At 36.7% G+C, this 15,649-nt stretch overlaps 3 protein-coding genes across 3 annotated transcripts; 1 reads left to right on the top strand and 2 right to left on the bottom strand.

Moving 5' to 3' along the window:
• Window positions 1-921: 921 nt before the first annotated feature.
• LOC144450938 (carbohydrate sulfotransferase 1-like) lies at window positions 922-3,148 on the bottom strand. The gene is made up of 2 exons (XM_078141697.1): window positions 3,028-3,148; window positions 922-1,982 (listed from the first exon to the last, which is right to left on the bottom strand). The coding sequence occupies exons 1-2, from the start codon at window positions 3,113-3,115 to the stop codon at window positions 922-924; spliced, it is 1,149 nt and encodes a 382-aa protein (XP_077997823.1). The 5' UTR covers window positions 3,116-3,148.
• Window positions 3,149-9,308: 6,160 nt separating this feature from the next.
• Window positions 9,309-11,812, top strand: LOC144450937 (histamine N-methyltransferase-like). Its single transcript, XM_078141696.1, has 3 exons — window positions 9,309-9,486; window positions 10,073-10,405; window positions 11,457-11,812. The coding sequence occupies exons 1-3, from the start codon at window positions 9,309-9,311 to the stop codon at window positions 11,810-11,812; spliced, it is 867 nt and encodes a 288-aa protein (XP_077997822.1).
• LOC144450711 (macro domain-containing protein TTE0995-like) lies at window positions 10,621-15,327 on the bottom strand. The gene is made up of 3 exons (XM_078141379.1): window positions 14,998-15,327; window positions 14,023-14,479; window positions 10,621-13,230 (listed from the first exon to the last, which is right to left on the bottom strand). The coding sequence occupies exons 1-3, from the start codon at window positions 15,007-15,009 to the stop codon at window positions 13,001-13,003; spliced, it is 699 nt and encodes a 232-aa protein (XP_077997505.1). The 5' UTR covers window positions 15,010-15,327; the 3' UTR covers window positions 10,621-13,000.
• Between the last annotated feature and the right edge of the window lie 322 nt (window positions 15,328-15,649).

The raw sequence follows: 15,649 nt of genomic DNA, 5'->3' as shown, positions 1-15,649 counted from the left end.
TCCAAGACAAGAGCACAATTTACATGACAATAGCTGTTGTCTCCAGTATTTATAGTGTGACAGAACTGAAGACCCAGCGATGAAAGGAGATCAGTCTGTTCAGGGTAAAGATATATGGTTCATGTTGATATTCTTTATAGACAGAACCTCAGTGTAACGGATATATATATATATATATATATATATATATATATATATATATATATATATATATATATATATATATATATATATATATATATTCTATTGGGTTCTATTTGGTGCGTGCGAATTTAAGAACTTATCCCACGTATAACCGTTTATATATATCACGCGCGGTTTTGTTCCAATATATTTAGAAATGTTCGGGTTTTGACCTGGCATTTCTGTGTCTCGCCAATTTTTCCTTTGAAAAAGAATATTTATTCGAAACGTCGGATTTAACAGCTATATATACGGACTGGTTTATTAGTTACTTATGCATTTCTTTTTTACATACATACATACATACATACATACATACATACATACATACATACATACATACATACATACATACATACATACATGCAGGTACTATAATACTATAACACACATACATAGACCTTGATCAGATTCAACAACATATCAAACTTTCTTACATTATCACGACTCACTAGTTAGAGACAGCAAAGAAATGATATATTTAACTGTCGATCTCTAGCCATTAATATAACTGAAACGCTATTTTCTTTTCTTAAAACGTTATTCACTACATTTTTACATTCAGTCAGAACAGACACACAACAAAAAGGTTTTGCCGCTACTCGTCTTTAAATAGACCCCGTCTTTGACTTGTAGTGACAAGGTCCCTTATGTCACTCGTATTTTCTTTGTATGAACCTCAAGGAAGAATGATATTGAAGAGTGAATGTCATTAATAGTATATTACGACAAAGACACTTAGAAAGACCTGAATTTTGTGTTTCTTAGTTTCAGCTCAGTGTCGAATATTTTATAACCCAGTAACTCCATACTGTCTTTACACACACGCTGCAAGGTTTCAATCGTTTGGTACCTCATTTGTTTCCTCCACAGTTTCAAGGCATTATCAGCTCCATTCATAGTCGAAAAGGGCCCTTTTACTTTTGTGTTATTTTTTAATAAATTGAGAGAGCGTAGCCAACCATTGACATTCCTACTAAGTTCAATACCAATAAATTCATAAATTTCCATCATCATGTCCATTTTGCCTGTAGCAATATCTTCATAACGCACCAATCTGTAATGGCCCTTTAACCAGCTTTGCCCTGATTTTCCAATGGTGATACTTTTCTTCACATTTCGACAGTAATCTTCCATTTCGCCAAAACATGTTTTTTTCCTCTGGTAATCATAATTAGGAGCATTAAGGACGACCCTAGAGTGATAAACAGCTCTTGGGTCACGAACAAGCTGAATAATTTTTAAATCTATGTTGTGGTTCATGGCAATAAAACGTAACAGATTTAGATCGTATATTCGTATTGTCTTCACAGCAACGATATTATGTTGATGGCATTCGTACTCGAGTATTTCTCTCTGAAGGGACGATGGAATTGTCCAATTTTGGCTATTTTCATATTCTTTCCGACATAGTTCTGTAGAAGCAATGGCTTTTGAACATGTGCATCCATGTTTCCTTAAAAATTTCCATTGCGCCACTATCCCAGTAAAGTCACATTGCAATATCCGTAGAAGTGTGTCTGTCGCGTAGGCATCAAATAAATCTGGAGACAATTGTCCAGTCAGAACTAGACGAGTGAATATTTCCAACGGTTCAAAATAGTAGAACACGTCATGGTTACGGTTAAAGAACTCTCCGAAAAAAGAAGACCCGGTTCGTTTGCCGGCAACAATCAGAACAGATTTTCTCAAAATCTTCTTCATCGATGGCGATATTTTAGGCCAGCCAATAACCGTTGGTGTTGATCTGTTGGAGTCACCTTGACTCTGACGGGTGTCTCTCCATGGAATCTTTGTTCCTGTACAGTACACACATTAGTTTGAGTCAACGTTTACAGCTGATCATATATTGGGTTCTATAATGTACAAAGCAGCCTCTAAAGTAAAAGTTATATGTTTCGATTTAAGTACTCCTATATATTACATGTATTTTGTTACTGACAGGTCAGTGGCAGTGTCAATCCACTTGGGTGGATTCTAATGTACAAAGCAGCCTCTACAGTAAAAGTTATATGTTTCGATATAAGTACTCCTATATATTACATGTATTTTGTTACTGACAGGTCAGTGGCAGTGTCAATCCACTTGGGTGGATTCTAATGTACAAAGCAGCCTCTAAAGTAAAAGTTATATGTTTCGAAATAAGTACTCCTTTTCACGGCTGTAAAAAGGTTCTCTTGAAAAAAATCTCTGAATAGTATTTCATACTTCATTCTTCTCTGTTTCGCAATCGAAGTGGAAGAAGAGAACTTGTGTATGGAATGAATGATTCGATGACATGGTTTTTGAGTGCATCCAAAGATTAGTGTTAACATTTGAATCCTAGATATAAAATTCATGTGGATAAACCCGATATAACAATACAGTGAGTCTATACGTAGTGTATATCATAAATCGCATTTTTGAGTGTAAAATGTCAAATTTGTAATGTGGTGATAGATAACCTTTACTGAGAGTTATCGGTCAGAACATCGATCGAGCCGATTGAATTTATTGACTTCACTTGTCAGAGAAACGGTCTACCATTGCTGACTGTCTTTTTACGACTGTGCCTCGACGGTAACTATTACCATAGCAACAGTATGATCTAATAATGGAGAGAAGTATAACTTATGATTTAAATTGTCTCTACAGCAATTTAATGCATATATATGCAGGAAAAACTGAATTCATAATACTTATAGATATGCATGTATATTATCCTTGTACTGTCAACGCCATTGGCTGTACGGAGTACGTCTAACCAGACTCTCTGTTATTTTTCGTGCCTTTAGTTTCAAATTTGTAGTTTGTGTTATTTACATGTGTATATTGATACATGTAAAACATAAACTTAATTCTTACCTGGTGAGTAAATAAATAGGAAAGATGCTATGAGAGTTAGAATACCCAATAGTGCACATCTTTGCCACCATCGCCGTATTAACAACATTGCTTGCGATCCGTATTAACAACTGTTCTGCTTTCATTGGCAACTTTTCCGTCTGTACTATCTGATTACTTCGTGATAATTGATCACTAACTTATGCTACAACAGGTTACCAGTGATGTCCGAAAATTACAATAAAAACCCGACAAGGGCCGTTCACGTGTTTCTTACTGGGAGGGGTGTTTTTGTGGAAAGGGATAACTGTCTCTTGAAGCGGGAAGTGGTGGTGGTGGTAGTGCACGGAATGTTGTTTCTTTAGGGCCAGGATGCGTTGGTATAGGGGTGGGGTAGGAAGATTCTATAAAAAGTTTCTCTTTGTTATCTTTATCACAAGAAAATACAACAATGAAATTATGTCAAATACTGCTATGAGAAGTTAGTAGTAAATGGCTTTGAGTATGCGGGTAAGTGTTGTATCTCAACCCCCGTCACCCAGTAAGTTGTAAAAATGACTAGCCCCTTAATGGCAGCTGTCGTCACGTAACACAGTGGGATTAGAATCGTATATATGGTAACACCATACCACAGCTGTTGGAAATGTGACAGAGATAAGCTATTAGTAGAAAGTGAGTGTCAAAACGTGTACCATATATGATAAACATATGTTCGTGATTGCCCATTCTCCCAGCTACTTCTACTAGTATAACTATGGTGACATCACGAAAACTCACTTATTTGTGGCATTTGGTGATCAATACAAATCGATGGCACCCTTTGGTTGTTTGATCTTCAATGTTCCGTCGGATATTAGTTTCTTTAAAAAAAAGATATGAAAGATGATTGAAACCATAATAAACGACATAACTGTGGACATGTGTACATTGATTGAATGCCGAATAAAACGTCAGAAATACTATGTAGTGAAGTGTTATGAGTATTTGTGCAAAGACATGCTCTGAGCATGCGCAACGAAGTTACAATCTCCATATGACGTTTTTATTCATTCGTTCAATATTTTACTACAATATTAAAACTGTAGGATCAATATTTCTCTAGTCAAAAGAATAATTATGATAAAATCGATGCGATTTTCGCTATATATGAAGTCAGTTGCCATATATTCAACACTGTTATCCCGTTCACTGGTTCGATTGTAAGTTTACTACTGGCTATTGAGAACGAGTCGAGTATAAAGATGGTGATGCCAATCCTATCTATCTTAGTTGTTATCATTGTAACAATTTGAAAATGATGGCTCGGTCGATCGGTTGAAACACAACAAGTGTGTCTGTACATATTAGTGATACTTTTAATACCTACACGAGATGCAACTGTAACATTTTTTTCATCAAGTAGCCAAAGATATATTCACTTACAAAAATACATTGTATCTGTTAATTATGGTCAATATTATCCCTAGGTAGTGTTACAGTAGTGACTTGTTTAAATTTTGAGCAAAAGCTTGATTTTGAATCTGATGTCACGCTAAAATTACACTAGTGGTAACTGGAATATCATTTTTCAATCTAACAACCGCAATATAATTCACTGATATTGTCAAAGTACAAATTATTAGCCATTGTACACATTAATCGGTGGTTGATATTATCCATAAGAAGTACAGGAATACGGTTAAATCGTTGAGGGCGCTGCATGATGTGTCCGTATGGACCTCAAATTCAATTTGATTTGATTTGTATACAACTACCTAAAATATGTTTACCTTGAGGTGATGCAATACTGTTAAGAGTTACGATATTACGAGTAAGTTATTGTACCTAATAGAACATTAAAAAAACACATTAAAGTTGCCGCTACTGCATCTTTAAGTTGTGATGCTTAATAACAGATTCAGGATGTAAGTATGAACTACTTGTTTCAGTAAAAGTTCCGAATTGCAGCAAAAATGTAATAAATGTAGCCTAGTACACCCATGGTGTCATCATTTTACCATCAGTGACCTTATAATCTTTTTTATTTTATTTTCCATCCGTAGAGGGCGTAATTTAAAAAAATCATTTGTTGCATCGTGGAACTATATGTTCATATAAGGTCATAGCATAATGGAATAAAACCGACCGTCCTTAGGAATATTTTATAGTATACCATACACAACCTCTATCCTACCAGGTCCCCAATTATACATCTGGGTTGACTGAGGCACAATCGTGATTCAAGCTTCGTTCATTCGACTCCCTGGAAGTGCCCCTTGCTTCTGTTCTAAGGGCAAACTACCTTGTATTTTCATTGATGTCCAAATTTACATAATGCATGTGTATGACTGAATAATCAAGGCAAACCATATTAAGTCTTGATTAGGAGTTGCCATGCCTTAATGACTATTCCAAATAACATTGTAAATGATTAATATGAATGTGTGAAATGTAAACAGTTGTCGTACAGACTTAAGTATGCTCTTGTGATCTATATTCCATGTCCTTGATATCACTTTTCAGTCGAAGTAGGGCACAATGTAGTCAAAATGTGGAATCTACTAACAATTATGAATATGTCATCTGTAACACATACAGATGAACCATAGACAATGGAGATGTTTCTTCTCCACTCTATGGTTGAACAGAGGTAAATCCGTCACAGTGGACATAGAAGGGTGACGTGGACTGGGTCAATGGGGTAACATTTACTAGGTGAAATGTGTCTATGATGGACAGACTGGATATTGTAACTAGAGTTAACTTTGGTGATATAGTTATATGTATGGTGTTCGTGCTATCTCATCAGTGGTTAAGATCGTCAGCGAAAAGTCTACCGGATAAACATGTAGGTAGCTATAATCATCACTCTTTGCGATCATTATGACGATCGATATCAGTTGAGTGAATGCCAAGTTGCAGTATGAGATAGTTTTGAGATAGATCGTGTAAACGTTCATCTTATAAGGGGACAGTGTCAAGGCTAAAATGTATTGACCGTTGACTGACAACTTATTTTAGTTGCAATCTGTCAGGTACCATTATTCCTTTGCCAGTGCATATGTTCTATAGTGGGCTGAGAACAGAGACAAACAGATCCTCACATAGGTGAAAACATAACCCCCAACCCTCGTTGTTAATGAACTATGTTGACATGTTTTAGTTTAGACATGCCCTCCTGTTGGATCCACATGCCCACTACCCACAAATATATGTGTATGTATTCCGTGTCGGGTTCAACTTCTACTCGTACGTGTACTTCATTAGGGAGCGATCAGTTTTTACGGCCGGGGGGGCACCTTAATTTGGGACTCAAAGAAGAGGGGGGGGGTCATCATTTTTACAAAGTGAATAAAGGGGGGGGGGGTCACCTTATTTTCAACAACTGAACGAAATCATGAATCACCCTGCTGTATTTAAATTTCCATACAACAAATGTATGTGCATACAATAAACCATAACTTCGACAATGGCTAAAAATATACGTTCAAATATAACATAAACGCTTTGTCTCTTGATACATCCCAAGCATATGTATTTGTATACTTTTATGTAGAGTTATGTTTGAACCCTTACATGAAGTAATATTTAAAAAAATTATGAAATAAACAGAGACAAGAACAAATATATATATATTTATGTACCATATGCTAACGAAACTGACTGGTCCCTGACATGTGTTTGAAAACGTTTGTCATGATTTGACAAGTGTCCTGGTTGGAGAGGTACAAGCAGGTTGAACAGTACACTCGAACTTGTGCATCATTTCCCTGCCAAGATATTTTTTTCTAGCAGCAATGGTCCATCTTTTATTTCCCATCATCCACTCTTATCCTGATTTTTTTTTCAAGCAACTCCATTTGGCATCTCCCCTAATCTTCCAAGCCCTCTCCCCCAGGATATCAAATGGTCCACACCGTAGGTGGTGTTGTTGTCAGTAAATAAACAACTCCAATCACGATACGTGTGGTGTTCTTGATATCTCGTCAGTGGTGAAGATCGTCAGCGAGAAGTCTACCGGATAAACATGTAGGTAGCTATAATCTTAACTTTTAGGCAACGTAACGACTTCAACACGAACTTTGATCAAACATATCTTCGGTATATATATCCCTAGGTTGACAGTGAATATGTCTGTCATTAAGCATTTAGATGATCGATACAGTTGAGTGTACAAGTTGCGGTGTGAGATATAGTTTTGAGATACTTTTGAGATAGATCGTGTAAACGTTCATCTCGTTCGGGGATGGTGTCAAGGATAAAAAGTATTGACCGTCGGCTGACAACTTTTCTTGACTTAGATACATCTTATTTTAGTTGCAATATGTCAGGTGCCATTATTCCTTTGCCACTGCATGTGTTCTTTCGTGGGCAGAGAACAAAAAGAAACAAACAGATCCTCGTTGTTAACGAATTTCTAGTATGTTGACACAGTTAAGTTTACATTTTAAGACATACCCTCCTGCTGGATTCAAATACTCACTTTCCACTTCCCTCTACCCACAAACATATGTGTATGTGTTCCGTGTCGGGTTCAACTTTTACTAGCACTACGTTCTACATATAATACAATTCAATTCTACTCCTACTACGTTATACATATAATACCCGCACATTTATTTACTTTGGGTTTTGGACATCTACTTTTTCACTTAGAATATCTGGACAAAAGGTGTTTTTGAGACCTTATAGAATAAGAATTTCAAAGTAGCATTTATGTGACAAAATTGTGATGTTGTCAACATTTACTTGGCACTGTCCAAACTTAGACAATCGAATTTTAAGGAAAAAAGTAAATATTCAAAACCCAAAGTAAATGTGCGGGTGTTATATAATACTATTGTGTTCGTGGATACGACACCTGCAATGTTATGCTATGTCGCTTAGGGGAAGCGAAAGTCGTTCCACACCATACATACAAACTCGTACACCATTCAGACTCTATAACTTCAGGATCATGCTTGGTCTGCAGTCGGAAAATAACTGTGACAGTCTTAGTTATTTTATTCGTAACAAATATCGTCAGTTCAAGAAGAGAAGTCGATAGATATTAGGGCAATGGCTAACATCCATGGAGAACTACGCATGCGTAAACATGTTAATGCACTCAATAGTACACAGGTATAACGTGCAATGAGTTATATATTTGATCTACCACCTGATGGACAGTTTGGATCACTAGTATACTTATTCAAATTTAAATGCAGACGTCGACATGATTATGATACCAAATGAGTTGCATATAGTATTTACATGTATTTAGATAAAACTGTTTAAGTTTCCCGTCGTCCTTTCCACTTCTTACCACATTATAACTTTTGTGGGGATGGCCAAGTTTGAGAGAGAGGAAATTGAAGGAGGGTCATCACTTTTCAGAAAATAGAACCGAGGAGGGTCAGAATTTAGGCAATAGATTACTCTTGTCCTTTTGATTTGAATTACTGAAAGCTTTCTCATTTAAATTCGCTTATTAGCCTGTGACTACGATTTCATTTTACCATTCAAGCTCAGACCACTTCTTTTAGGTGTCTGAGATTCAAGTCAGTGTATTAAACGTACTTATATTTATGAACAAATCGACACAAACACAATATGATAACATATGATTTGATATGGATATTGAAGCTTTTTTAAGTGTCTAAATTTACCAAATCTAACTGTTGTATCATATCTAAATACGTTAGGAGAGGTGTACCAGTTGTTGAACGTCGTTTCAATACATTTTTGGACTTTAAACATTAATCCCCGAAAGGTTTGATATTCCAATATCCATCCATCCATCCACCCACCCACCCACCCACCCACCCACGTTGATTGACACTGCCACTGACCTATCAGTAACCAGTATTAGCATCCACCCAAGTTGATTGACATTGCCACTGCCCTATCAGTAACAAGTATTAGCATCCACCCAAGTTGATTGACATTGCCACTGCCCTATCAGTAACAAGTATTAGCATCCACCCACGTTGGTTGACACCACCACTGACCTATCAGTAACCAGTATTAGCATCCACCCAAGTTGATTGACATTGCCACTGATCTATCAGTAACCAGTGAGAGAATAAGTCTGTACGTCAACACAGGACAATGTGAGGGGGTGGCGGGGGGGGGGGCGGTGATAATGGAACTTTGAGATTTAGATGTGTCTTACTGGTTACTCATAATAAGTCAGTGACAGTGTCAATATTACAGACTGTGTATTTAGGCTATCGTTGCCCTCCTACACAATCACCAATAATATGTCAAAGAAGTTGACAAAGAATTCGAAGTTTAAGTTCAGTTCTATAATTGCAACACTATTATTGTATTCATTAGATACCATGGCGATGGAAATAAAGTCAATTGTCCACTTCCCGGAGCAGTACTTCAAAACGCTAGAGGTTGCAAATAAATACGCCATGACGGGACAGCGCCGAAGATATTTTAGAGAAACTATGCAGACATTCGAATTTGTTCAAAATGATACGCTACATGTTCTGGCAGTAGGAGCCGGTAATGGTAGGTAATATTTATATTTATATAACTGGCTGCGATGGGATAGTTCATCGTCGTAAGGCAAATGCCTTTAAAGTCACGGTTCTGTCCAAGTTACAACTGTGAAGATTGTCGTTGTGTCAGCATAGAATGTGTTAGATTTTAACTGTTGATGGTTCATTTCCTCTATATGATTGAACTATGTTAGTAAGTGTTGTCTTAGAAGGATATGTAGGAAATATGTAGAACGAGACGAGTGAACGCCGACTTGAAAATTACTAGTATATGTACTAATACCACGCACTTGGTTCCCTTTGTGGCGTCCTAACACCTTAGGGGTATTAGAGGTGATGACACGGTGCACGTCAATCGACGCCATGTTTTGGAATTTTTTGAATGGGTAAAGTGAACTCAAGTTTAGGGATTTTTCATGAAAAAGAGGCCTATTTCTGTTGTACATCCCTGTGTTCACCTTCCAATGGGTATACCTTCCCGATCACTTACTTACACACTCTTACCCAATCGCTTAGATTTATCGTGTCTGGTTTATCGTAAGGTGTGACTTTTTGACATTGACCTTTGACACAGTGTACCATGCTTCATTTGACAGGGATGATGGACATACCTGTCATAGGTGATCTTTCCAAACAATTTCAACAGATATTCTATGTAGTTGTTGATCCTGTGAAAAGTGAAGTACAGAAATTCCAAGAACTCACCGTTGCTAAGCATTCACAGAGTGAATGGGAAAATGTGGACTTTGAATTCAATGTCGAGACGATAGAAGAATATCTACAAAGAATTGAAAAGAATGAAAAGGCCATCTTTGATATTATTCACATTGTACACTCTGCGTACTATTTTGCTGACCCGGAGACTACAATGGTAAAGTTGTATCACATGTTAAAACGTGGTGGAAGGTTACTAAATATAATGGTTGGTGGTAAGTAGAGACCATTCAGATGTTATAACTTATACAACCAAGATCATTGCTTTCCCAAAAGTACGGTAGGCCTATGCGCATGCGCAACATTGTTATAATTGAACCAGTCGTCATTTTTTTGAAAATATTTGTAAGAAATATCAATGGTAATTTTAGTTACAATGCAGAATTCACCACACTCACAGCGAGACACATCACACCAGAGCTTTGGGCATCAAAATCAGATGTGAAGTCTTTATTTCAATTGTTCTAACGTCAAGTTTCTAATGACGTCATTAAATCTAAATATAAGTTCATTATGAAAGGCAACCTTTCTCCCACTTAATTATCTCAGACCACGTCAAATGTAAATTGTCAATGTGTTCATTTCTGACGTCACAGGAAATGTTATAGATCTAATTCTCCTCATCTAATCTCATTATTTATTTTCTTTTTTATTTATTACTCTTCATCACAGGCAAAACGTGATTTACACAATAATGAAAAAATATTAACAATGTGACTAGACAAGACTGAAAAACCATACATATTACAAAAAAGTAGGAACTAGCAAACAATAAAAATACAACTATAACAACAAAAGATAACCTGTGAATGGAATGAACAAACAGATGCCGAGCACTTCTACTCGTGTCCAACCAACATCAAAAAATTAACTAAAATAAATTAAAAGAGCAAATTTGCAAACACAGAAAATGATAACATAGACAAGTTTTGCAGTCACGACATTTACAAACACACTTGACCATGTACAAAAAACAGATGGTTCAAAAGAATTCATAAATTTCTGGTGATAACATCTGAATATTATGCTTAATTATAAGTTATATACTCAAGTTATTAACTCGAGATTAGTAGATAAACCAAATCTATTAGATAACGCTATACTCGCTCCTTTGCTGACGAGTAGGATATCTTTGTAGATCGTTAGGTCAAATCGAAATAAACAGATATGAACTTTGCTATTTTTAGTAAATAAGATCCAATGTTCCGAAATATGTCAGACATTTTTTATCGTAATTTTAGAATAATTTTGTATCTTCTCCTACAGGTTCCTATGGACAATTGTTCAGTAAACTGGGAAAACACTACAACGATCCCAATATGTGTTTCTTCGGATCAGACGACATGGTAGACATGTTACGGCATCGACTTCCTGATGTTCACATCTCTGTTGTAAGCAAACCAAAGGCGTTCGAGATCAGCAAATGCTTCATAGACACATCTGAAGACGGGAACCACATTTTAGATTTCCTCACTCAAATTCTCCATTTCAGAAAGTTCGCGTCAAAGAAAATTGTAGACGAAGTAATGTCGTTTTTGAAAGATGAGGGCGTTGTGCAAAGTAATGGTGAAATATTTTTTAGTACTGATGATGGTCACATGACAATATTCAATGAAGATTAAATCGTCGATGTTTTTATCTGATGACGTTGGGCTGTGCTAAATGTCAGCTCTGTGTGATATTTGTCAAATTTGTACCGATGTTTCTTTTCTTTTAATGTCTCTGATCACGCAATCGAGTGTTAATGTGTTACGATGAGAAACTTAAAATTTATATGGTGGCCCAAATCACTTGTTGACTCTAATAATTTCAAGACATTGTGATCAACTATAGTAAGGGGTTTGTCAAATATATGTTATTTGTAGTATTTGGTATTTGTTTTTTATATATTAATTTATATTATTTCAAGACCAGTTGTTGTTTTTATTTATTGCTTGAATCAAAGGACTATTCTAGACTAGTCAAGACTTCAGCAGTGTGTAATCAGGATATTTTAATATAATGTTCAAATTGTTCAGTGTTTATCAATCAAATAATGGATGGTAATGGTTTGGGAGAGAGAAAATAGATTAAAAGCGTATACTTACTAAAGATAGCGCAACGTCTGTTATTTTATTCACCATACTAACAATTGTTGATAAATTGACAAATGGATTGAATAATATATTTGATGTAAATAACATAATTCTCAATAAAGACAGTGACAGTGATACAGCCATAGTAATAAACGTCTTTAATTTTTACACAAAATGAGACACAGAATGATTAAATTATGTACGTTTTGAAGGTTAGCAGATAATTACTAGGCCTATTCAGTTCGGGATGTTAAGACACAGACAGTGACATTTCTCTACTGTCTATGGTGTAAGTAAATGACCATCTGTACTTATACACGACTCAATGTATGATACTAAGTTTTCGAAGTTATAGTATGTTTTTTAAACTATCTTGGTTTGTCACCAGTAGTATTTATTTGATACCCAGTAGGTCATTTGTTTTCCTTGAACATTACTCTAAATTCTCTATCTGTTTTGACGACATTTAACACTGCCTGTGTATATTAGTATTTCAACAAAATCTAAGATTGTTACCGACCTCAGGCTCTTACATGTAACGAGTCTGTAAAGTTTTACCTTACTCGACCATGTTAGAGCACTAAGCGTTTTTACCTTATTATTTCAAATGTAGCTTGTAGCTATCAAACTTCAAGTTTCCATAAAACCAACCATCAAGTTTCCCCAAGTCAAATCATAGTCACGTTTCCTAGGCCCAAAGAATTGTCAATGGTAGAAATAAGAGTTTGTGCATTGTTAGTCTTCCAGAAAATTATCACCGGGTTCTGCCTCTTCTTCTACGCTAGCCTGCGTACCGCGATCCATATCTTCGAACACTGATTTAAAGACTTCCATCGTGTCCCAGTCCAGACCAATAAACCGAATATCTCTGAGTTTGTCTTTACTGGTGGTTGGGTTTGAGGTGTACGCCACCACAGCCCTCAACATGGTCTCTGCGCATATCTGAACTGGTATACCGCAGATACCTGTAACACAATAGCAGTGATAATGAGTTGTATAACTACTTCTAACACAATTTATCTAGCGTTTACTATATAGAAACGATTTGTCAGAGTCACACATTTGGAAAATTTCCCGGGGAGGGGACCCGGGGGATGGGACACGCCTATGGGTTGGTACATATACTCTGGTTCGACTCCCTTTTTACAAAACATGTAGTTTTGACTCGTGATTTTTCAGTAGAGATTTGACATACATCTTTGCATATGTTTACGATTTTTGACTATAATTTGGACCAAGCGGTTTCAAAGATGTCAATTTTCACACCACAGCTGGTTCAGTTGTGTCCAAGAATCAATCCCCACCTAATTATTATCAATGCTAGGAGTGTCATTAACAAACAAAGCCTTTACCTCGAGATCTAATTTACCACTTTCAAGTATGGATATGTAGACTTTTGACTTCTGTTTAGTCTGACCGAAATGTCGACTTAAAGTGGATGAATGGACATATAATGGATGGATGGATGGGTGGGTAGGTGGCTGGATGGATGGGTGGGTGGGTAGGTGGCTGGATGGGTGGATGGGTAGGTGGATGGATGGATGGATGGATGGATTGATGGGTGGTTGCACTTGGATGGAAGGGTGGATGGACCAATTGGGTTGATGCATGGATGTCTGCGAGTGGGATGGATAGAAGGTAGGTTGACCGGTTGGTTTGAATGATGAATGAATGAATACATACATTGATGGAATGTAGGGTAATACTTAATAGATGGACGGCTAAATGGATAGCTAAGTACTTTACAGATAATTTACCTGTTCCTATTGTGGGAACAGCAAGTGACGTCACTTGAGCATCATCATTTGCCGTTGTCAGTAAATTCATACAACATTCGTACAGCATGTCTGTGACGTCACGAGCCAAGTCTGCATTCCATGGTGGACTTACAACGTGTAATATGTATTTACATGGTAGATTACCAGCACTTGTAAATACAACCTCAGCAATGTCCAATGGTCCTCTTTCTTCAATTATATCATCGCTTTCTTTTTGGATGCTACTGCCACCAGCTTTGACTATAGCAGCTGCTATACCATCTTCATGTATCAAATGACCATTTGTAGAACTAGCTATAGCATCAACAGCTTCCATTGTAATATCACCACAACGGACACTCACTTTCGTTTCATTTGCGTTCGAAGAGATGTGTTCGTACAACGTCAACGCAAACGAGTCACCACATGCAGCGCCCTCAGTCGTCTGACCGTCACCCTAGTTAGATACAAAATTCGTAGAAACGGGTCTAAAGGTCAGATTATCAGGAAATGGGGATTTCCCTGGAAAAGTGTTATTTCATTTGTCAGGATTCAACAAAAATAAAGTGAAAGTTGAAAATAAGGTAGAGAATCTCGTATTGTCACAGAGAAAGGGAAACTGACAGAGCTAGAACTGAGCAAACATCGTCAGCGAAGTTGTTATTTTTGTTGACAGGTGTTGGTGAATTTATGTTTCAATTTGATTGTTAGTTTGGTTTGCTTTTATTTCTGCACTGCTGTTTTTTTTATTGCATCTATCACTTACGATGTCTTGCTTGTTTCGCTGGACAGATCATCAATCTGTCATAACACTCAATATCAACGTTAAGAACACAACAGCAACAACAACAACAACAACAACAACAACAACAACGACGACGACGACAACAACAACAACGACAACAACGACAACAACAACAACAACTGTAGCACCAAAAGCAAAAGCAATTATTTGTATAAATAAGTGTTTCTTACCGGGAATTCCATGTTTTGTTCGTTGTAGGCACTACCGAATTCCAAAGGTTAATAGTGTCGCACTCAGGGTTTCGTTAGTTTCCTCTACAAGTCGCAGGTCTATGCTTTCCCAGTGCAGTCTAGTATGTAGTGGTCATTCAAGGACTGAATAATTTATCTACGCACTTGGTATCAAAACAGGATAGAATTAGCACGAAATTTCCCAGTTTCAATTAGATGGACTTTTCCCACAACGAACACGAACGGACGAGAGGTACTACAAGTAGCTATGACGTGAACGGGTATTTCACGGGTTAAGTTTCCATCTGACGACTCCCACGGTCCCATATACAAATGTGTACAAATGTCGTCAGAGACAGATGGTGCGCCATCAACGGTCAATGTATGGCTGATACGTGACCGGACCACAACTCTAACCGTGGGCAAACGAAAATAGCCATTGCCGCTTTGGAAAAACAATATTATTGTTCAAAAATGTTGTATTTGACAAGTAAATTATGTCAATTTTATTTGTTCAGAAGACTATTACAGACATTATCACGTGACTTTTTAAAATATGTAACTATTAACGTACGAACTTATGAACTATGCCTTGAGTGCAATAATAAATTATTTTCTAAAAAAAAGATACTAACGTTAACTTATACATAAT

The sequence above is a fragment of the Glandiceps talaboti genome, chromosome 20, assembly GCF_964340395.1.
Source record: "Glandiceps talaboti chromosome 20, keGlaTala1.1, whole genome shotgun sequence".
NCBI classification, from domain to species: Eukaryota; Metazoa; Hemichordata; class Enteropneusta; family Spengelidae; genus Glandiceps; species Glandiceps talaboti.
Note: the sequence above shows the minus strand (reverse complement) of the source record. Positions and strands in the feature narration are given on the sequence as shown.